This window comes from Syngnathus floridae, unplaced genomic scaffold (assembly GCF_059516105.1).
Source record: "Syngnathus floridae isolate MCC-2025c unplaced genomic scaffold, RoL_Sflo_1.0 HiC_scaffold_124, whole genome shotgun sequence".
Lineage (NCBI taxonomy): Eukaryota > Metazoa > Chordata > Actinopteri > Syngnathiformes > Syngnathidae > Syngnathus > Syngnathus floridae.
The window spans coordinates 1-23,395 of NW_028284150.1; the positions used below are offsets into that span (position 1 = coordinate 1).

The following is a 23,395-nucleotide window of genomic DNA, read 5'->3' on the forward strand; positions in this document are numbered from 1 at the left end:
ATGCCGCACTGAACAACACCATGCCGCACTGAACAACACCATGCCGCACTGAACAACACCATGCCGCACTGAACAACATTATGCCGCACTGAACAACACCATGCCGCACTGAACAACACCATGCCGCACTGAACAACACGATCCCGCATTGACCAACACCATCCTGCACTGAACAACACCATGCCGCACTGAACAACACCATGCCGCACTGAACAACACCATTCCGCACTGAACAACACCATGCCGCACTGAACGACACCATCCTGCACTGAACAACACCATCCCGCACTGAACAACACCATGCCGCATTAAACAACACCATGCCGCACTGAACAACACCATCCTGCACTGAACAACACCATGCCGCACTGAACAACACCATGCCGCACTGAACAACACCATGCCGCACTGAACAACATTATGCCGCACTGAACAACATTATGCCGCACTAAACAACATTATGTCGCACTGAACAACACCATGCCGCACTGAACAACACCATGCTGCACTGAACAACATTATGCCGCACTGAACAACACGATCCCGCATTGAACAACACCATCCCGCAGTGAACAACACCATGCCGCATTGAACAACACCATGCCGCACTGAACAACACCATGCTGCACTGAACAACATTATGCTGCACTGAACAACACGATCCTGCATTGAACAACACCATGCCGCACTGAACAACACCATCCTGCACTGAACAACACCATGCCGCACTGAACAACACCATGCCGCACTGAACAACATTATGCCGCACTGAAAAACACCATGCCGCACTGAACAACACATCCCGCACTGAACAACACCATGCCGCATTGAACAACACCATGCCGCACTGAACAACACCATGCTGCACTGAACAACATTATGCTGCACTGAACAACACGATCCTGCATTGAACAACACCATGCCGCACTGAACAACACCATCCTGCACTGAACAACACCATCCTGCACTGAACAACACCACCCCGCACTGAACAACACGATCCCGCATTGAACAACACCATCCCGCACTGAACAACACCATGCCGCACTGACAACACCATTCCGCACTGAACAACACCATGCCGCACTGAACAACACCATGCCGCACTGAACAACACCATGCCGCACTGAACAACACCATGCCGCACTGAACAACATTATGCCGCACTGAACAACACCATGCCGCACTGAACAACACCATCCCGCACTGAACAACACCATGCCGCATTGAACAACACCATGCCGCACTGAACAACACCATCCTGCACTGAACAACACCATCCCGCACTAAACAACACCATGCCGCACTGAACAACATTATGGCGCACTGGACAAATATGCCGCACTGAACAACACCATGCCGCACTGAACAACACCATGCCGCACTGAACAACACCATGCCGCACTGAACAACACCATGCCGCACTGAACAACATTATGCCGCACTGAACAACACCATGCCGCACTGAACAACACCATGCCGCACTGAACAACACGATCCCGCATTGAACAACACCATCCTGCACTGAACAACACCATGCCGCACTGAACAACACCATGCCGCACTGAACAACACCATTCCGCACTGAACAACACCATGCCGCACTGAACAACACCATCCTGCACTGAACAACACCATCCCGCACTGAACAACACCATGCCGCATTGAACAACACCATGCCGCACTGAACAACACCATCCTGCACTGAACAACACCATGCCGCACTGAACAACACCATGCGCACTGAACAACACCATGCCGCACTGAACAACATTATGCCGCACTGAACAACATTATGCCGCACTAAACAACATTATGTCGCACTGAACAACACCATGCCGCACTGAACAACACCCATGCTGCACTGAACAACATTATGCCGCACTGAACAACACGATCCCGATTGAAACATCCGCAGTGAACAACACCATGCCGCATTGAACAACACCATGCCGCACTGAACAACACACTGCAGCACTGAACAACATCATGCTGCACTGAACAACACGATCCTGCATTGAACAACACATGCCGCACTGACAACACCATCCTGCACTGAACAACACTTTCCACACTGAACAACACCATGCCGCACTGAACAACATTATGCCGCACTGAACGAACAACACCATGCCGCACTGAACAACACCATGCCGCACTGAACACACCACCCATGCCGCACTGAACAACACCATGCCGCACTGAACAACACCATCCCGCACTGAACAACACCATGCCGCATTGAACAACACCATGCCGCACTGAACAACCATCCGCACTGAACAACACCATCCCGCACTGAACAACACCATGCGCACTGAAGGGGGGGTGAATGGTTGAACACCATGCCGCACTGAACAACACCATGCCTGGCACTGAACAACACCATGCCGCACTGAACAACACATGCCACTGAACAACACCATGCCGCACTGAAGTATGCGCACTGACAACCATGCCGCACTGAACATGGTTGCACATTTGTTCCGCACTGAACAACACTATGCCGCACTGAACAATCACTATGGTTTTGAATTTTGGATTGATGCGCACTGACAACATTGCTTGGCGCACTTGCGCTTGAATCTTGGGGCTTGTTAACGTCGTGTGGGAGGAAATCGAAGTTTTGTTATATTTGTCGAGTATGTGACGGACACTGACGTCACAACACCGGCCTGACACACGGCGAATTTTATCGTTGGGGTGGTTGAGAGTAGGGAAGGGGTTTGGTTTTGTGGTTGTTTGGATGGGTTTTTAGGGGGGGATTATATGTGGGGTTGGCTTGAGGGTAGGAAGGGAGTTTGGAAAGAGTGTTTGTTACTGAGTGTGAGGGGAGTTTTGGGTTTGTTGAGGGTGGACCGGTTTTTGAGGTACAGGTTTTTAACTGTTTTTTTAGCTGAGGGAGTGTGGCGTTGGGAGGAATGTCGAACTCGGCGTCTGCTTCCAGCCACAGACGCAATTTCGACGATTATTTCGACTGGTCAACGGTTGTAAATTATTGCGTTGACTAAAACTTTATTTAACTCTACTATTAACTTTGCGTTTCTGATATGCGGGTATTACTCGCGGAATGACGTATAGCTGAACTTCGAATTTGATTGGCGCAATGGCCTTGAGCGAAGAACGTGATTATAACAGAATATTTATAGTAGTGGTATTTTCCGATTGTGTCTAAGAGGAACGGTAAGTACAACTATTGTGTTTAAGATTTGGTGTAGTTTGGTGCGTTGTATCTGTGAATGTTGGTTGAGGCTAAATGTTAATGTTTAATTTCATTCCTTTAGGTTCCACGGTGTTTGTTGGCTGTATGTTTTCCACTGCAAGAAGAGGCTCGTATCATTGACCAGCAGGAGCTACAATGGTGAGTACCCCTTTCGTCTTCCATTTATGTTAAACACTTCCTATTTCATGTCTAACAGTACTCGATTTAACAAATAACCATAAATAAATACAGTGTGGGCAGTCACGTTAACATATGTGATTATCCTGCCTAATATGTTTATCACAAATATGTCACTAATCACTAATATGTTTATTTGTTTATCACAACACCTTTGGACCTTCAGCAATCGATTATTTACCTTCATCTACATAGAGACAGAACGATGGTGTCTTAAACATCTCATTCATTTCACCAAATAACTTCACGCAGGTGGATAACGGCCGTCTCGGTCACGCTATGTTGCGTGATGCAGTTTTGAAGAACCAAATGCATTTATTCAATGAATAAGTCAAGCTAGTTCTATGTTTATGATGTTGTAAGTTACGGTACCGATTGAAGTTGAGTTCGAAGCCAGTGGAAAACAGCGCTGCGTTTGTGCTCTCCAGGTACAAATGTTGTGATCTCTGACTGACGACCGGGTGAGACTCGAGTAAGAGATGTCCAAACGAGCTCCGGCAGGGCGGGCCAAGGCGGAGCGAACGGACGCCCTTCAGGCCGCCAATGACGAGCTGAGAACCAAACTGATGGACGTCCAGTTAGAACTTCAGCAGGAGAAGAACAAGGTGAAAACCTCAACAGACAGACACTGCCTGCCTGCCTCCCTGCCTGCCTCCCTGCCTGCCTCCCTCCCTCCCAGTTTTCCCGATGTAGATTAGACATGCGTGTGCCATGACTGTGTCAGCCTACATCAACAAATGCACCGAGGACGTCAGCACCACTAAGAATATCATCACCCGGAGCAACCAACGACCCTGGATGACTGAGGAGGTACGTCAAACGCTACGAGCGCGGAACTCTGCCTTCAAGTCTGGCGACAAGGAGACACTGAGGACAGCGAGAGCCAACTTGAACCGTGCCATCAGGATAGCGAAGCGAGACCGCAGTCGAAAATTTCAGGATCGTTTCCACGACGTCAAAAACATCAGGAGTATGTGGCAAGGCATACGGGCGATTACAGACTACAACTCACCCTCCCCCCCCCCGGTGGGTGTAGTTGATGCTGACTTTCTAAATGGTCTAAATAACTTCTTTGGGAGGTTCGAGGCACTAAACGGCACTCCAGCAGTTAAAACTGTCCCCCATCAGGAAGAGGAGGTACTCTGCCTTGACTCCGCCGATGTGTTGAAGACCCTGAGGAGAGTCAACCCCTGTAAGGCCCCTGGCCCCGACAACATTCCTGGGCGTGTGTTCAGGGAATGTGCAAGTCATCTGGCTGGGGTCATCACAGACATTTTTAACACCTCGCTGGGCCAAGCCACAGTGCCGGCGTGCTTTAAGACTGCCTCCATCATTCCGGTGCCGAAGAAACCTCAAATCACCTCATTTAATGATTACCGGCCTGTTGCACTGACTCCGGTTATGATGAAGTGCTTCGAAAGGCTGCTTAAAGGTCACATCGTTTCCAGACTCCCCCTATTATTTGACCCGTTCCAGTTTGCCGACCGGCAAAACCGCTCCACTCAGGACGCCATCTCCTCCGTTCTTCACCTGAGCCTGGCTCACCTGGAGGAGAAGAACACCCATGTGCGGAGGCTGTTCCTGGACTTCAGCTCAGCGTTTAACACCATCATCCCACAGCATCTGGTAGGAAAATTGGAACACCTGGGCTTCAACACCCCCCTTCGCAACTGGCTGCTAGACTTCCTCACCAACAGACCTCAGTCAGTCCGGGTCGGACAGAACACCTCTGATGTCATCACCCTCAGCACAGGCTCCCTTCAGGGCTGCGTCCTGAGCCCCCTGCTGTGCACCCTGATGACACACGACTGCGTCCTCAGGTTCACCACCAATCACATCGTGAAGTCAGCAGACGACACAACGGTGGTGGGGCTCATCAGAGACAACAACGACCTGGACTACAGAGAGGAGGTGGAGCAGCTGGTGGGCTGGTGCAGAGAAAACAGCCTGATCCTGAATGAGGAGAAGATGAAGGAGATCATCGTCGACTTCAGGAAAAAACAGCCTCACCACGCTCCACTGATCATCAACAGCTCAGCTGTGGAGGTGGTCAGCACCACCAAATTCCTGGGGGTCCACATCACAGAAGACCTCACCTGGACTATGAACACTACGGCACTGGTCAAGAGGGCACAGAAGCGCTTGTACTTCCTGCGGAGGATGAGGAGAGCCCACCTGCCCCCACCCATCATGAGGACGTTCTACAGGAGCACCATAGAGAGCATTCTGACAAGCTGTCTCTCTGTGTGGTGTGGAGGCTGCACCGCCTCCGATTGGAAGAACGTGAGGAGAGTGGTGAGGACAGCAGAGAGGATCATAGGGGCTCCTCTTCCCTCCATTCAGGACATTTCATCTCAGCGCTGCATGTCCCGTGCCCGTAACATCATCAATGACCCATCACACCCCCACCATGGACTGTTCTCCCTGCTGCCCTCTGGGAAGAGGTTTGCAGCATCCGCTGCAGGTCCACCAGGTTCTGCAACAGCTTTTTCCCTGCTGTCATCAGACTGTTGAACACTAGAACTGTTGAGCTCTAAACTGAACTCTGCATCACACATTCACAGAACTGTACTTTATGACACTACGGACCTCTATCTTGCACTATCTCGCACTACCAACTTTACTGAACTTGTATAAACCCTTTAAATAGAAGTTTAATACATGGTTTAGCATTCCTCTGCACACTCTTGAATACTGTTTTGCCTACTTGCACTATTGCATAATTATCACTGCTGCACTTTATACTTATTTTTAATATATATATATATATATATATATAGTATATATGTATATATATATTTTCATAGGATATGTTACTTCTATTCAACTGCAATATCACTACTTTGTTGTAAGACGTATGCAACGGAATTTCGTTTTGTATGCACCATGTGCAGACAAGATGACAATAAAGTTTGTCTAAGTCTAAGTCATGTCAGGTCAGCTGTCTGGAGAGAGAGAGAAGTCAGGACCTGCGGGCGGAGCACCACCGTGCCACCGCCGCCATGACGGAACTCAAAAGCAAACTCCATGAGGAGAAGCAGAAAGAGTTAGCCATTACCAGGGAGACATTACTGCGGCAGCATGAAATGGAGCTGATGAGAGTGATCAAAATCAAAGATGGAGAGATCCAGCGACTGAATGCCTTGGTCCTCAGCCTGAGGGACGGCTCCATGGACAAGGTGATCCGCTCTATCCGTGTCTGACTATCCGCACGCCACGTCGGGCTTCGATGCGGCCGCTACCGTATTGTGTAGCTTGTCCCCAGTAAGCGTCGCGGCGCTCCGTTGCGGTCTCAACGGCCCGGTGTGGCGCAATGTCTGCTCAGGTGAGGAGGGGGGGGCGCTTTGCTGGCGGAGGTGGAGGAGACGCGGCGGTGTCGGGAGACCGAGCGGTGTCGCCTCCACCAGGAGCGCGGAAGAAGCCCTGGCAGCGGCCCAGCAGGCCTGGCAGTCCCGAGCGGCCGAGCTCCGATCGGCTCATCACCAGCATCGGGAGGAGCTGAGCCGAACCAAGAGAGACTGCGAGAGGGAGATCCGCCGACTGGTAGGACTGATCAGATGCGCGGTGCGTGGCTATGTTCCCAATTTCGTTGTATACCTGCAGTGCAATGACACCTAAGGCATTCTATTCTATTCTATTTCACAAGAAGAAAATGTCCGGTTGCTCGCTTCGCTTTTGTCACAGCAAAGGTGTTCTAGTCGATTCAAGAAAAAAATTGGCCGGTTGCTCTCTTTGTTTTTGTCACAATTCTGGCAAATGAGTTTGCCCGCCTGCCTGAGCGCTCCCCGTTTGTACATCCAGACGGATGAGATCAAGCTGAAAGACAGAGCGGTTAGTGTTTTGGATGAAGCCCTGGGGCCGGCCACGTCCACCGCCTTCAGCTGCAGACTCAGGCTGCCGAGCAGCAGATCGCTGCCCTGAGGGATTCCCAAAGGGCGGGCCTAAACTACCCTGGAAGTGGGGTCAACGCCGCTACTAGCAATCCTCTTCATTGCGTAAGCCACCTCATCACACACTTGCAGTACGCATGACTTAGTTCGTTGCTGGAGGAAGGTAGCACAAAAACAGTTTTGAACTTTGAACGAGTGCTTGTGTGTGTGTGTTGCGGGGCGTTTTCAGTCTCAGGAGGATCGGGACACGCGACGGTTTCATCTGAAAATCGCTGAGCTCAGCGCAGTCATCAGGAAACTGGAGGATCGAAACGCCCTGCTTTCTGAAGAGCGCAATGAACTGGTAATTTATTGACGGCACGCTTGAAGGTTTGCGCTACGTTTGATGCGCGCCATCCAGCGAGGCACCCATTGCGCTTGCTTATTAGTTGAGCGGCGCAGCGAGTCGGTTGCCTGGTAGATGTCTTTTATTGGGAGCCAAAGCCACGATTCCGTTCAAACCGATGCAAAAGGAATGGATACGTTCTGGCCCGCGTGTTGTGCGTCTTTCACATCCCGCACTTCATGCTTGCAGCTAAAGCGACTGAGAGAAACAGAAAGCCAGTTTCTGCCACTCCTGTACAAAAACAAACGCCTGAGCAGGAAGAATGAAGAACTCTCGCTGGTGCTGTGTCGCCTTGAAAACAAAGTGCGCTTTGTCACCCAGGAGAACGAGGAGATGGCAAGCTTGGTAAGTCGACGCGGACAACGGCGGCGTGCCAACAGAGTCCACTGCATTTGTGTTCCACAGAGAAGGCCTAGTTCGCTCAATGACCTGGACCGCGGTTGCGGCCAGCAGGACGGTGAAATGGAGTTCCTTCAAGTTGTGGAGCAGCGGCACATCATCGACGACTTGTCCAAGGTCTTCAGGCAGGCGACTCGGTGCACGTACGGCAGCGCCGCGCTCGCTCGCTGTCGCCAGGAAACCTTTTCCGTCCAAAGCTTGGCCGGCGGCCGCCATCCAAAAAATTGGCCCCTTAAATTCCGACCTTTCAAGCAGGAGCATTGTGCGCACGCGTTTGAACACGCTTTAGACTTGTTTTGCCGTTTTCAGCAGCTCAAAGCTCCCGTTTTGTCAGCGCCTTTGCCACTCGCTGTGCGCTGAAAACGACGGACTTGCCCGGCTGCTCAGCCCGTCAACCATGAGCCGCGAGCGCGACGTCATTGTCCGTAGGCAGCTAGTGGCAAAATGCACCCTGTTAGAGTTGCGCTCGCTCCAACTTATTTTGCAAGAACCACACGGGAGACAAGTAAGTTCTTTTGGACACCTGCAGGTGGAGAGTCCATCCGTTGTACGAATGAAGTCTGACTCTCGGCTCCTGCACGAGCATTTTAATTAAGAGAAACAGGGTGGGTGTAAGAGTGGATTGAATAGAGGAAGCCCTTGACCTCTAGTCAAAACATAGCAAGGGGTGTTTTACGACTTTGTGTAGGAAGGGATAAGCGATAGGGATAAATAAGGGATAAATAATATTATTTATTACAGGTCGCAGTCAAAGTCAAAGCAACACAATGATACGATAAAGATAATCTGGAAAACCCTGACACACCCTGTAGTTGTCACTTTTGGAAAAGACGAGCGTCCCTCCAATCATCGCCGGTGACGTGTTTTTCAGGCTCTGGAGACAGGAGCTCATGTCAGAAATGTCATTGTGAGTCGCGTTTGTTTCTGCGCCGGAGCCGTTCGTTCCCTTTGCATCCAAAGAATCTCAAAGGCGGATTATTTGTGTCGACAGGAGAGAGATTTGCTGCTACGATACCGACGTCGAGAATCTCTGAGGAGGAACAAAGCGTGAGGTCCTGCAAGGTGAGTCTGTTTGTTTGCGGCTGCTTGGTGTTGCGCAAGATGAAATGGCCTTTTTCTCGCTATCGTTCCTCTCGTCGATTCATCGTGAGGTGTCGCTTCAGTTTGTTCAGAGAGATGTTTGCTTCCGCGCCCGCAGGTCATCGAAACATTTTACGGCTACGACGAAGACGTGTTGGTGGACTCGGACGGATCGTCCTTGTCTTTTCACACCGACAGAACCCCCGACACGGAACCCGAAGAGGTAGCCCGCCATTTCTGCCAGCGTATTGGCACCAAACATTCCTCTTCAGCCTGGAATCGGACTCGTCTTTGCGTCGCGGGTGCTTTGTCGCCGGTCTGACTGATTCTGGTACTAGTGCTGTGTTGCATTGGTGTGTGCATGAAGAGGCGGAGCTTCGCTACCGCCAGCTGACGCAAGAATATCAAGCGCTGCAACGAGCCTACGCTCTGCTAGCCCAGACCAGCGAAAGGGGACTACGACGCCGAGAAGGAGATCAAGGTGGCGCCCCTTCCCGCAACCCCCGGCCGGGTCGCAGCCTCCCCGTTCTCACCCAGCCTCGGGTGTTCTCTGGTCTGAAAGGAGGAGGAGGAGCCTCCCTCCTCCTCCTTTCAGACCAGAGAAAAGCTGATGGTGGAAATGGGTCACTATCAAAGCAGAGTAGCAGATCTGGAGTCAGCGCTGAAGCAACAAGGACAGGTAAACTCATCAATGAGCACACCTTTTTCTCAGACAAAATAGCTACATTCTTCAGTCACTCATCCGTCTGGCATTACTGGACCAACCCCCCCCCCCCCCCCCCCCCCCCGAACGTGGCTGGGAAAATGCGGAGAAAAGCAAATGTCATTTTCCAGTCAACCAAAGAATTTGTGGATGAAAATGACACAACATTCCAAAGCTGTCCACGCGTTTGTCTCTTCTAGAATGTCAAGTGGGTGGAGGAGAAGCAGCTGCTGCGTCAGAGCAATCAGCAGTTGGCCGAAAAGGTGACGGAAAGAAAGGCGCTGGGCGGAGTCGCTTGGCGTCACACCTGTCGGGAAGCCCCGCAGATGAGGTCTGACTGTCTTTTCAGGTCAGGCGGATGGAGGCGGAAGAAGCGCGTCTGAAAGAGCACATCCAGGATATCCGAGACCAAAACGAACTGCTTGAGTTCCGCATCCTGGAGCTGGAGGTGGGAAGACTCGCACAAGCGTGTTGAGGCCAGAGATGTGACGGACGGACGGACGGACGGACGGACGGATGCATGCCTCTGCCTTTCAGGAGAGGGAGTGGCGCTCCCCCGTCTTGAAGTTTCTGCAAGTCCGTTTCCCAGACGGCCTCAGCCCTTTGCAGATCTACTGCGAGGCCGAGGGCGTGAGCGTACGTAAGGCGTCCCTCGCAACCCTAACCTTAACCCGAGGTCCCAGAACACCTTACATTGCTCCTTGCGCCTTTCCCCCGGACATCGTCATCAGTGATCTGATGAAGAAGCTGGACATCCTGGGCTATAACGCCGTAAGTGTATGTCGAACTCCTTATGTTCGCACTCCACGAGACTCGGCGGCTCAAATGTGACTTTTGGAAGGCTTTGCGCTGAAAGAAGCTTGTTGACGCTGTGCCTTTGGGCTCTTGCAGAATCTCACCAACGAGGAGCAGGTGGTCGTGATTCACGCCAGGACCCTTCTCACCCTAGCCGAGAAGGTAACGCGCACGTCCACGCACGCTCTCGCATTCTGCTTATGTGACAGCAGCCTTTCCTCAGTGGTTAGAATACATCAAAGTGACCAAGTCAGCACTTCAACAGAAGATGTTGGACATTGAAAGTGAGAAGGTAGACAGACACGCGACATCAGCCAAGGGGAACTCCGGCAATGTGCCCCAACAATTCTGACCTTGAGCTGTGCTAGGATATGTTCTGCAAGCAGAAGGGCTACCTGGATGAAGAGTTGGACTTCAGGAAGTGTTCCATGGACCAGGCTCATAAGGTAAGCCGCCCTCAAATCTCCCGCCGGACCACTGATGGACGAGGATTGCGGCCCAGAGGATCCTGGAGCTGGAGGCCATGTTGTACGAGGCGCTACCGCAGCGGGACTGCCCCGCCACGGACGGCGAAAAAGCCAGCCACGCTGGCGTGAATGACGTGCTGACGGCGGATCAGAGAGAAGAGCTTAGGAGCGCCGTGGACCAATGGAAGCGAGCCCTGATGTGCGAGTTGAGGGAGCGCGACGCTTGCATCCTCCAAGAGAGAATGGATCTGCTGCACAGCGCGCAACAGGTAAGGGCCCAAAGCCAGCCCGGCACTTACTTGCACGCTTACTGGCTTTTGAATGCCACTTTCCATTTGTCCGTCCTAGAGGAACAAAGAGCTGAAAGAATTCATCGAAGCTCAGAAGAGACAAATCAAACAATTGGAGGAGAAGTTTCTGTTTCTCTTTCTATTCTTCTCCTTGGCCTTCATTCTGTGGCCCTAACACCAGCTGGTGAGTGAGCTCCAGCGGCACCGCACTCGACACCTCCGATACACTGCCAGCCGGTCTCAGACGTTGGCAGACGCTCCGATGCCAACGTATACCCCCCGCCACGGTGACAGAGGCACCGCGTCACACCGGCGCTCATCCAATCAGAAGGCAGGAAAAGCAAATTCACATGCAGGGCACTTTTGAACCAGAAGAGAGCGCCACAAAAAACGGTTGTTGCCCCAAACGCGCACTAAAAAGGGTCAGAATAACAAGAGTCCCACTGGCCAGCCGGGGCCACCCGTCCAGCTGTTTCTTCAGGGGGGAAAAAAATTGGAGTCACCGGTGAGTACATTTTGCATTTAGCTCTGCTTTTCTGCTTCTGTCTTCAAGTGTGTGGCATCCTGCGATCAAAGAGTCAGCCAACCCCAAAGCGGTTGACCTCAACGTCCCACCACCATGCCTACCAGAGCAGGTGACGTGATGCTTTGGACATCCTTCCGTCTCAGATGCCCAAAAGTACTCTTTGCCACATCTGCGGCAATACGGTGTCTTTTCAAAGGTGCAAATAAATCCAGCGTGGGCGGAACACGCACGTCTTCGGTTTTTCCCGCTTTGTTTGTGTGACAGCTGTTGTGAAAATTTTATACAAATAAAGTTGTATAGTACAGGTTTGGCCAAGCCGCAACTCCCGAACCGCATGCGGCTCTTTTATGTTCATATCAACATTTGTGTGTGTGTGTGTGTGTGTGTGTGTGGGGGGGGGGGGGGGGGGGTTGTGCGTGTTGGCTTCACTTGAGTTCAATTTGGTATTTTGGTCAAAAGCGCATGTGGTGAAATTCCACAAAGTAGGATGGGCAAACACATTTCTTTAAACTATGAGTGTCAATTGGGCTCTCGAAATGGCAGGGAAAAGATGCACAGCAAAACGAAAATACGTAGATGAACACAGGACGTTTTAATCAGAGTGGGAAAGTTTCTATTTTTTGTTGAACGTGATGGCAAACCATTCTGCCTGATATGTCAGACCTCAGCGCATTTCAAAGATTCAAATCTTCAGCGCCATGCACTTCAGCTCACTCCATGCTAACATTGATCAGGCGTCGAACCCGCATCATCATGCTTAAGAGGTGGCCATGCTAACCAGTGCGCCATTATGTCAACGCATAATAACTAAGTCTACTGGTCAAAACAGCGGTTACTATATGACGTCGCTACGTCGTGGTCACGTGACGCAGACAAGACGTCAATGGACGTGGGCAGAGTTAACTTGTTTAAAAGGGAGTAGGCAGAAGAAATATTTAATTTATTTAAATCTATTTTGAGTGCACACCATTATGCCAATGCATAACAACTGTAAATCTACTAAACAAAACAGCGGTTGCTATATGACATCTGCCACGTCGTGGTCACGTGACATACGTGACGTCGATGGGCGTAACTTTCGCCGGAATTCAAATCCGCGGGGAGAGTTAACTTGTTTAAAAGAGAGTGGGCAGAAGAATTATTTAATTTATTTAAATCTATTTGGTGTGTGCGCCATTATGTCAATGCATAACAACTGTAAGTCTACTAAACAAAACAGCGGTTGCTATTTGACGTCTGCCACGTCGTGGTCACGTGACGCGGACGTGACGTCGACGCCTACTTTACATCCCACCGATCACAGGACTCCTCGGCTGCATAACCGTGCCCCCTTCCCAACCAATCGGATTTGCTATACGCGAAAACGACGCCAATGGAAAGAGCTTCCGCCCAAATTTAAATCCGTGGGCGTGGCTCGCAGCAGGAAGTAGGAAAATGGCGGCGATGTTGACAAAGACACAGCGGATGGTAACATACGACTAACAAGAGAAATATTTTTATTTTCTGCTTGCAACTGGACCGTCCAGAGCGTACACGGTAAGTACAACTCATCGTTTTTAAAAAGAAGTACTTTTGTTGCCCTGAAAAGCGAGTGAGCGTGGCGTTTGTGGGGGACGTCGAATTTCGACGATTCTTTCTGGTCAACGGTTGTAAATGATTGTGTTGATTAAAAAAGAAAACTTGATGTAACTCTACTTTTAACTGCCGTTTCAGATAGATTTGGAATTGCATCACATCCAATTTTGCCTAGAGCGTACACGGTAAGTAACACTCGTTGTGTTTAAGGAGATTTACGTTTGTAATAGCAGAAGTGTAGCCGCGTTGCGTTGTACGTGTGAATGTTGGTCCGGGCGAAATGTTAATGTTTAATTTCATTCCTTTAGGTTCCACGGTGTTTGTTGGCTGCAAGTTTTCCACTGCAAGAAGAGGCTCATATCATTGACCAGGAGCGAGCTACAATGGTGAGTAGCCATAACATTTATGTTAAACACTTCCTATTTCATGTCTAACAGTACTTGATTTAACAAATAACCATAAATAAATACAGTGTGGGCACTGAAGTTAACATATGTGATTATACTGCCTAATCTGTCACCGAGTAGATTGTTGCAAAGTAATATAAGATCCAAAGTTGTAATTCAGAATAGTTTTCAAAAGAAGGCCATTAGAATTATATACAAGTCTGATTACCCCGAACAAGCTATTAATTAAATCACAAATTCTTCAATTCAAAGATTTGGTAGATTATCAGACAAATAATGTCTAACAGTAATTGATTTAACACATCACGATAAGTAGATTGAGTGTGGGCACTCTCAAGTTAACAGATATGATTATACTGCCTAATCTGTTACAGAGTATGTTGTTGCCAAGTAATGTAGAATAGATCCAAAGTAGTAATCCAGAATAGTTTTGAAGAGGCCATTAGAATAATAAACAAATCTGATTACCTTGAACATAATAACAAGCTAAGTGTTTAATATGTCCTATGAAGTCAAAATTGGGCACCATCATGTGGTGAAATTTGGAATTGCATCACATCCAATTTTGCCTGGGAACAAACAGATTAAATAAATCTTAGTTTTGAATAAGCCACTCCTTCTCAAACAAGTAAACTCTGCCCATTTCGCGCAGTAGATGTTCTGTTAATATCTAGTATTTATACAAAGTCATAATTTAAATTGCTTTCAACCTTCATTCATCGGTTCAACCAACATTACTCGCTCTTATTACCAACTTGTATTGATTTAACTAAGCGTTTAATACTTCCTATCAGGTCTCAAGGCAAGATTTGGCAAAATACAATTTCAGCAAATCCAATTTTGCCAGGGAACAAAAATAGATTAAATAAACTAAATAAGTCTTCTTCCCATTAAATAAATCAGAAAAGTCTGTCTTGTAACCAGTCCTCTTCAAACAAGTAAAGTCTGCCCATTTTGTGCCGTAGATTTTGTGTCTATGCCTAGTATTTAAACAAAATCATAATTTAAACGACTTCTTTCCTTCATTCACTTTGGAAATTTGGAATTGCAGCAAATCGAATTTTGCCAGGGAACAAAAATAGATCAATTAAACTAAATAAGTCTTCTTCCCATTAAATAAATTAAAAAAGTCTGTCTTGTAACCAGTCCTTTTCAAACAAGTAAAGTCTGCCCATTTTGTGCCGTCGATTTTGTGTTAATGCCTAGTATTTATACAAAATCATAATTTAAAGGACTTCATTCCTTCATTCACTTTGGAAATTTGGAATTGCAGCACATCAAATTTTGCCTGGGAAGAAAAGTAGATTAAATAAATTTAATAAGTCTTACTACTTCCCATTAAATAAATTAAATACGTCTTACTTGTTCCCACTCCTTTACAAAAAAGTAGTTTAAAACGAGGTCCCTTCACTCAACCTTTAACCCTATTTATTCACCTTCTAGGCTAAGTGTTAAAGGCTAAGTGTTAAAGGCTAAGTGTTAAAGGCTAAGTGTTAGAGGCTAAGTGCCAGAGGCTAGGCGCCAGAGGCGAGTTTTTGTGGGCTGAAGTTTTAGTGGGGTTAGTGTGAATACAATCCAAAAGAATACAACAGAATACAATACAATAGAATATAATACATAGATTAAATTCAATAGCTCTTACTACTTCCCATTAAATAAATTAAATACGTCTTACTTGTTCCCAATCCTTTTCAAAAAAGTAGTTTAAAACGAGGGCCCTTCACTCAACCTTTAACCTCAACCCCGCACGTCACATTGTGTTGTATCTGTGAATGTTGGTTGTGGCCAAATGATAGTTTTCTTTCATTCGTTTAGGTTCCACGGTGTTTGTTGGCTATGTTTTCCACTGTCAGAAGGATGAAAATACAAAGTACAACGCTTGGACGTGGGCGAAGACGTCACCGGTGAGTCCTTCCTTCCTATTTATTTACCTTCTAGATGCTAGAGGCTAAGTGTTAGAGGCTAAGTGTTAGAGGCTAAGTGTTAAACACAATACGAACAACACAACGATACTGCACTGAACAACACGATACCGCACTGAGAAACACGATACCGCACTGAACAACACGATACCGCACTGAACAACACCATGCCGCACTGAACACCATGCCACACTGAACAACACCATCCCGCACTGAACAACACCATGCCGCACTAAACAACACCATGCCGCACTGAACAACACCATGCCTCACTGAACGACACCATGCCGCACTGAAAGACACCATGCCGCACTGAACGACACCATGCCGCACTGAAAGACACCATCCCGCACTGAACACCATGCCGCACTGAACAACACCATCCTGCACTGAACAACACCATCCCGCACTGAACAACACCATGCCGCACTGAACAACATTATGCCGCACTGAACATTATGCCGCACTGAACAACACCATGCCGCACTGAACAACACCATGCCGCACTGAACAACATTATGCCGCACTGAACAACACCATGCCGCACTGAACAACACCATGCCGCACTGAACAACACCATGCCGCACTGAACAACATTATGCCGCACTGAACAACACCATGCCGCACTGAACAACACCATCCTGCACTGAACAACACCATTCCGCATTGAACACCATGCCGCACTGAACAACACCATCCCGCACTGAACAACACCATCCCGCACTGAACAACACCATGCCGCACTGAACAACATTATGCCGCACTGAACAACATTATGCCGCACTGAACAACACCATGCCGCACTGAACAACACCATGCCGCACTGAACAACACCATGCCGCACTGAACAACATTATAACGCACTGAACAACACCATCCCGCACTGAACAACACCATGCCGCACTAAACAACATTATGCCGCACTGAACAACATTATGCCGAAATGAACAACACCATGCCGCACTGAACAACACCATGCCGCACTGAACAACACCATCCTGCACTGAACAACACCATCCCGCACTGAACAACACCATGCCGCACTGAACAACACCATGCCGCACTGAACAACACCATGCCGCAATGAACAACACCATCCCGCACTGAACAACATTATGCTGCACTGAACAACATTATGCCGCACTGAACAACACCATGCCGCACTGAACAACACCATGCCGCACTGAACAACACCATCCTGCACTGAACAACACCATCCCGCACTGAACAACACCATGCCGCACTGAACAACATTATGGCGCACTGAACAACATTATGCCGCACTGAACAACACCATGCCGCACTGAACAACACCATGCCGCACTGAACAACACCATGCCGCAATGAACAACACCATCCCGCACTGAACAACACCATGCCGCACTGAGCAACACCATGCCGCACTGAACAACACCATCCTGCACTGAACAACACCATGCCGCACTGAACAACACCATTCCGCACTGAACAACACCATGCCGCACTGAACAACATTACGCTGCACTGAACAACACCATGCCGCACTGAACAACACCATGCCGCACTGAACAACACCATGCCGCATTGAACAACACCATGCCGCATTGAACAACACCATGCCGCACTGAACAACACCATCCTGCACTGAACAACACCATGCCGCATTGAACAACACCATGCCGCACTGAACAACACCATCCTGCACTGAACAACACCATCCCGCACTGAACAACACCATCCCGCATTGAACAACACCATCCTGCACTGAACAACACCATGCCGCACTGAACAACACCATGCCGCACTGAACAACACCATTCCGCACTGAACAACACCATGCCGCACTGAACAACACCATCCTGCACTGAACAACACCATCCCGCACTGAACAACACCATGCCGCATTGAACAACACCATCCTGCACTGAACAACACCATCCTGCACTGAACAACACCATGCCGCACTGAACAACACCATGCCGCACTGAACAACACCATGCCGCACTGAACAACACCATGCCGCACTGAACAACATTATGCCGCACTGAACAACATTATGTCGCACTGAACAACACCATGCCGCACTGAACAACACCATGCCGCACTGAACAACATTATGCCGCACTGAAAAACACCATGCCGCACTGAACAACACCATCCCGCACTGAACAACACCATGCCGCATTGAACAACACCATGCCGCACTGAACAACACCATGCTGCACTGAACAACATTATGCTGCACTGAACAACACGATCCTGCATTGAACAACACCATGCCGCACTGAACAACACCATCCTGCACTGAACAACACCATCCTGCACTGAACAACACCACCCCGCACTGAACAACACGATCCCACATTGAACACCATCCCGCACTGAACAACACCATGCCGCACTGAACAACACCATTCCGCACTGAACAACACCATGCCGCACTGAACAACACCATGCCGCACTGAACAACACCATGCCGCACTGAACAACACCATGCCGCACTGAACAACATTATGCCGCACTGAACAACACCATGCCGCACTGAACAACACCATCCCGCACTGAACAACACCATGCCGCATTGAACAACACCATGCCGCACTGAACAACACCATCCTGCACTGAACAACACCATCCCGCACTAAACAACACCATGCCGCACTGAACAACATTATGGCGCACTGGACAACATTATGCCGCACTGAACAACACCATGCCGCACTGAACAACACCATGCCGCACTGAACAACACCATGCCGCACTGAACAACACCATGCCGCACTGAACAACATTATGCCGCACTGAACAACACCATGCCGCACTGAACAACACCATGCCGCACTGAACAACACGATCCCGCATTGAACAACACCATCCTGCACTGAACAACACCATGCCGCACTGAACAACACCATGCCGCACTGAACAACACCATTCCGCACTGAACAACACCATGCCGCACTGAACGACACCATCCTGCACTGAACAACACCATCCCGCACTGAACAACACCATGCCGCATTAAACAACACCATGCCGCACTGAACAACACCATCCTGCACTGAACAACACCATGCCGCACTGAACAACACCATGCCGCACTGAACAACACCATGCCGCACTGAACAACATTATGCCGCACTGAACAACATTATGCCGCACTAAACAACATTATGTCGCACTGAACAACACCATGCCGCACTGAACAACACCATGCTGCACTGAACAACATTATGCCGCACTGAACAACACGATCCCGCATTGAACAACACCATCCCGCAGTGAACAACACCATGCCGCATTGAACAACACCATGCCGCACTGAACAACACCATGCTGCACTGAACAACATTATGCTGCACTGAACAACACGATCCTGCATTGAACAACACCATGCCGCACTGAACAACACCATCCTGCACTGAACAACACCATGCCGCACTGAACAACACCATGCCGCACTGAACAACATTATGCCGCACTGAAAAACACCATGCCGCACTGAACAACACCATCCCGCACTGAACAACACCATGCCGCATTGAACAACACCATGCCGCACTGAACAACACCATGCTGCACTGAACAACATTATGCTGCACTGAACAACACGATCCTGCATTGAACAACACCATGCCGCACTGAACAACACCATCCTGCACTGAACAACACCATCCTGCACTGAACAACACCACCCCGCACTGAACAACACGATCCCGCATTGAACAACACCATCCCGCACTGAACAACACCATGCCGCACTGAACAACACCATTCCGCACTGAACAACACCATGCCGCACTGAACAACACCATGCCGCACTGAACAACACCATGCCGCACTGAACAACACCATGCCGCACTGAACAACATTATGCCGCACTGAACAACACCATGCCGCACTGAACAACACCATCCCGCACTGAACAACACCATGCCGCATTGAACAACACCATGCCGCACTGAACAACACCATCCTGCACTGAACAACACCATCCCGCACTAAACAACACCATGCCGCACTGAACAACATTATGGCGCACTGGACAACATTATGCCGCACTGAACAACACCATGCCGCACTGAACAACACCATGCCGCACTGAACAACACCATGCCGCACTGAACAACACCATGCCGCACTGAACAACATTATGCCGCACTGAACAACACCATGCCGCACTGAACAACACCATGCCGCACTGAACAACACGATCCCGCATTGAACAACACCATCCTGCACTGAACAACACCATGCCGCACTGAACAACACCATGCCGCACTGAACAACACCATTCCGCACTGAACAACACCATGCCGCACTGAACAACACCATCCTGCACTGAACAACACCATCCCGCACTGAACAACACCATGCCGCATTGAACAACACCATGCCGCACTGAACAACACCATCCTGCACTGAACAACACCATGCCGCACTGAACAACACCATGCCGCACTGAACAACACCATGCCGCACTGAACAACATTATGCCGCACTGAACAACATTATGCCGCACTAAACAACATTATGTCGCACTGAACAACACCATGCCGCACTGAACAACACCATGCTGCACTGAACAACATTATGCCGCACTGAACAACACGATCCCGCATTGAACAACACCATCCCGCAGTGAACAACACCATGCCGCATTGAACAACACCATGCCGCACTGAACAACACCATGCTGCACTGAACAACATTATGCTGCACTGAACAACACGATCCTGCATTGAACAACACCATGCCGCACTGAACAACACCATCCTGCACTGAACAACACCTTTCCACACTGAACAACACCATGCCGCAATGAACAACACCATCCCGCACTGAACAACACCATGCCGCATTGAACAACACCATGCCGCACTGAACAACACCATCCCGCACTGAACAACACCACCCCGCACTGAACAACACGATCCCGCATTGAACAACACCATCCCGGACTGAACAACACCATGCCGCACTGAACAACACCATTCCGCACTGAACAACACCATGCCGCACTGAACAACACCATGCCGCACTGAACAACACCATGCCGCACTGAACAACACCATGCCGCACTGAACAACATTATGCCGCACTGAACAACACCATGCCGCACTGAACAACACCATCCCGCACTGAACAACACCATGCCGCATTGAACAACACCGTGCCGCACTGAACAACACCATCCTGCACTGAACAACACCATCCCGCACTGAACAACACCATGCCGCACTGAACAACATTATGGCGCACTGAACAACATTATGCCGCACTGAACAACACCATGCCGCACTGAACAACACCATGCCGCACTGAACAACACCATGCCGCACTGAACAACATTATGCCGCACTGAACAACATTATGCCGCACTGAACAACACCATGCCGCACTGAACAACACCATGCCGCACTGAACAACACCATGCCGCACTGAACAACACGACGTCGCACTAACAACACGACGCCGCACAGAACAACACGACGCCGCACAGAATAACACAATACCGCACAGAACAACACAATACCGCACAAACAGTTTTAGATAATATTACGTCGCAGTCATGTGACGCGGACATGACGTCAATAGGCGGAACTCACGGCAAAATTATAATCCGTGGGCGTGGCTTGCAACAGGAAGTAGGAAAGCGGCAGTTCTGGCAAACAAGACACAGCTGTTAGTAACACGATGACTAACAAGGCAAATATTTTTGTTTTCAGCTTGCAACTTGACCGTCTAGAGCGTACAAGGTAATTACAACTGTTTTTTTTTAGCCCTGAAAAGCAAGGGAGTGTGGCGTTTGGGAGGAATGTCGAACTCGGCGTCTGCTTCCAGCCACAGACGCCAAATTTCGACGATTATTTCGACTGGTCAACGGTTGTAAATTATTGCGTTGACTAAAAACTTTATTTAACTCTACTCTTAACTTTGCCGTTTCAGATATGCGGGTATTACACCGCGGAAATGACGTCAATAGGCTGAACTCTCGCCAAAATTCAAATCTGTGGGCGCAATGGCCTTGAGCGAGACACCGGATACAAACACGACGATTATCAACAGAAATATCTTTATTTTCCGCTTGCAAGTGGACCGTCTAGAGCGTACACGGTAAGTACAACTCATTGTGTTTAAAAAGATTTACGTTTGTGTAGTTTGCGTTGCGTTGTATCTGTGAATGTTGGTTGAGGCTAAATGTTAATGTTTAATTTCATTCCTTTAGGTTCCACGGTGTTTGTTGGCTGTATGTTTTCCACTGCAAGAAGAGGCTCGTATCATTGACCAGCAGGAGCTACAATGGTGAGTACCCCTTTCGTCTTCCATTTATGTTAAACACTTCCTATTTCATGTCTAACAGTACTCGATTTAACAAATAACCATAAATAAATACAGTGTGGGCAGTCACGTTAACATATGTGATTATCCTGCCTAATATGTTTATCACAAATATGTCACTAATCACTAATATGTTTATTTGTTTATCACAACACCTTTGGACCTTCAGCAATCGATTATTTACCTTCATCTACATAGAGACAGAACGATGGTGTCTTAAACATCTCATTCATTTCACCAAATAACTTCACGCAGGTGGATAACGGCCGTCTCGGTCACGCTATGTTGCGTGATGCAGTTTTGAAGAACCAAATGCATTTATTCAATGAATAAGTCAAGCTAGTTCTATGTTTATGATGTTGTAAGTTACGGTACCGATTGAAGTTGAGTTCGAAGCCAGTGGAAAACAGCGCTGCGTTTGTGCTCTCCAGGTACAAATGTTGTGATCTCTGACTGACGACCGGGCGAGACTCGAGTAAGAGATGTCCAAACGAGCTCCGGCAGGGCGGGCCAAGGCGGAGCGAACGGACGCCCTTCAGGCCGCCAATGACGAGCTGAGAACCAAACTGATGGACGTCCAGTTAGAACTTCAGCAGGAGAAGAACAAGGTGAAAACCTCAACAGACAGACACTGCCTGCCTCCCTGCCTGCCTCCCTGCCTGCCTCCCTGCCTGCCTCCCTCCCTCCCAGTTTTCCCGATGTAGATTAGACATGCGTGTGCCATGACTGTGTCAGCCTACATCAACAAATGCACCGAGGACGTCAGCACCACTAAGAATATCATCACCCGGGGCAACCAACGACCCTGGATGACTGAGGAGGTACGTCAAACGCTACGAGCGCGGAACTCTGCCTTCAAGTCTGGCGACAAGGAGACACTGAGGACAGCGAGAGCCAACTTGAACCGTGCCATCAGGATAGCGAAGCGAGACCGCAGTCGAAAATTTCAGGATCGTTTCCACGACGTCAAAAACATCAGGAGTATGTGGCAAGGCATACGGGCGATTACAGACTACAACTCACCCTCCCCCCCCCCGGTGGGTGTAGTTGATGCTGACTTTCTAAATGGTCTAAATAACTTCTTTGGGAGGTTCGAGGCACTAAACGGCACTCCAGCAGTTAAAACTGTCCCCCATCAGGAAGAGGAGGTACTCTGCCTTGACTCCGCCGATGTGTTGAAGACCCTGAGGAGAGTCAACCCCTGTAAGGCCCCTGGCCCCGACAACATTCCTGGG

The 23,395-nt window shown here is 49.2% G+C and overlaps 2 protein-coding genes across 3 annotated transcripts; both read left to right on the forward strand.

The window, feature by feature from the left end:
- Positions 1 to 3,283: 3,283 nt before the first annotated feature.
- Positions 3,284 to 23,116, forward strand: LOC148377571 (uncharacterized). 2 transcript variants are annotated; one of them, XM_088368178.1, is made up of 8 exons: positions 3,284 to 3,361; positions 3,829 to 4,005; positions 13,819 to 13,896; positions 15,733 to 15,821; positions 21,548 to 21,577; positions 21,768 to 21,935; positions 22,048 to 22,124; positions 22,592 to 23,116. In XM_088368178.1, exons 2-6 carry the CDS (start codon positions 3,880 to 3,882, stop codon positions 21,793 to 21,795), a joined length of 351 nt encoding a protein of 116 aa, XP_088224304.1. In that variant the 5' UTR covers positions 3,284 to 3,361; positions 3,829 to 3,879; the 3' UTR covers positions 21,796 to 21,935; positions 22,048 to 22,124; positions 22,592 to 23,116. The 2 variants fall into 2 exon arrangements, 1 of the variants encoding a protein (XP_088224304.1); XR_015856618.1 differs by lacking the exon at positions 21,548 to 21,577 and having other exon boundaries at positions 21,602 to 21,935.
- Positions 9,539 to 10,332, forward strand: LOC148377572 (janus kinase and microtubule-interacting protein 3-like). Its single transcript, XM_088368176.1, has 3 exons — positions 9,539 to 9,833; positions 10,058 to 10,120; positions 10,207 to 10,332. The coding sequence occupies exons 1-3, from the start codon at positions 9,765 to 9,767 to the stop codon at positions 10,330 to 10,332; spliced, it is 258 nt and encodes an 85-aa protein (XP_088224302.1). The 5' UTR covers positions 9,539 to 9,764.
- Positions 23,117 to 23,395: the final 279 nt, after the last annotated feature.